This window comes from Volvox carteri (genome assembly GCF_000143455.1).
Source record: "Volvox carteri f. nagariensis unplaced genomic scaffold VOLCAscaffold_5, whole genome shotgun sequence".
Classification (NCBI taxonomy): domain Eukaryota; kingdom Viridiplantae; phylum Chlorophyta; class Chlorophyceae; order Chlamydomonadales; family Volvocaceae; genus Volvox; species Volvox carteri.
The window spans coordinates 771,950-772,759 of NW_003307548.1; the positions used below are offsets into that span (position 1 = coordinate 771,950).

The following is an 810-nucleotide window of genomic DNA, read 5'->3' on the forward strand; positions in this document are numbered from 1 at the left end:
GAGGTGGGGGGGGGGAGGACATGCCACAACAAGCCCCCTGTTCCTGAGTCCCAATGCTTTCCTTCTCCCCCCCTCTCGCGCATAGGGCTATGGCGGGGCAGCAGGGGTGGGTGGGTGGTGCGTGCAAGTGCCGTGTATTTCACACTCCGCCACTCCCACCCCATCCCCGGACATCGTGCCCAATCCGCAAACCCCCACGCTCTCCCTCCACCCCTTTCCCGTACATACATACATAAATGCACACGCACCTGCATACACGCTCAGGCCCAGTTAGTGGTGGTGACCTCGGAGTCTCTGAGAGCAGCCCCTCCCGCGGATAGTACGGATGAGCCCGTCGAGCTCTTGGGTAGGTGGGTCGGGGGGCTGGGGGGGGGATGTTCAGGAAGGGTTATGGGTATACCGGGGGGGGGGGGAATCCTCCTCCCGACCACCCATCAGCATCCCATCGCCTCCTGGCCTCGAACCTGCACGCCACTACCGCCACCACCCCCTTCTACCCAACAGAAAAAAAAATATAAGAAATAAACAAAATCTTTCAGAATAACCAGCCCAGCACAGGGCTTTCGTTCGCTAGCTTCTCCCTTGGGCAGTTGTTGGCATCTTTGCTTTGGACTGATAGTACGGCATGCGGTTGATGCGCACTTTTGAGGCGGCAGTCGGCGCAGTTGGTTTCATGGGCGCTGCTGCATGGTGGTGTGTGGGTGTGTTGTACGATATCCCTTCCTCACCCTCAGGGCTATCTGCAGTAAGCGGTGGCGGTGCTGGCGGCGGTGGGGGTCCTGCCACTCGCGATCTGGAGGGTCTCAGCGT

General features: G+C 60.0%; 1 protein-coding gene across 1 annotated transcript in view; it reads left to right on the forward strand.

Annotated features, from left to right (window-relative positions):
• Positions 1-810, forward strand: part of VOLCADRAFT_87348 (uncharacterized protein) — a gene marked incomplete at both ends in the record, with an annotated part of 13,498 nt that overhangs the window by 3,943 nt on the left and 8,745 nt on the right. Inside the window, 3 exons of the mRNA XM_002947037.1 lie at positions 86-106; positions 265-350; positions 735-770. Of these exons, the coding sequence (XP_002947083.1) occupies positions 86-106; positions 265-350; positions 735-770 (143 nt within the window). The remainder of the gene's footprint in view (positions 1-85; positions 107-264; positions 351-734; positions 771-810) is intronic.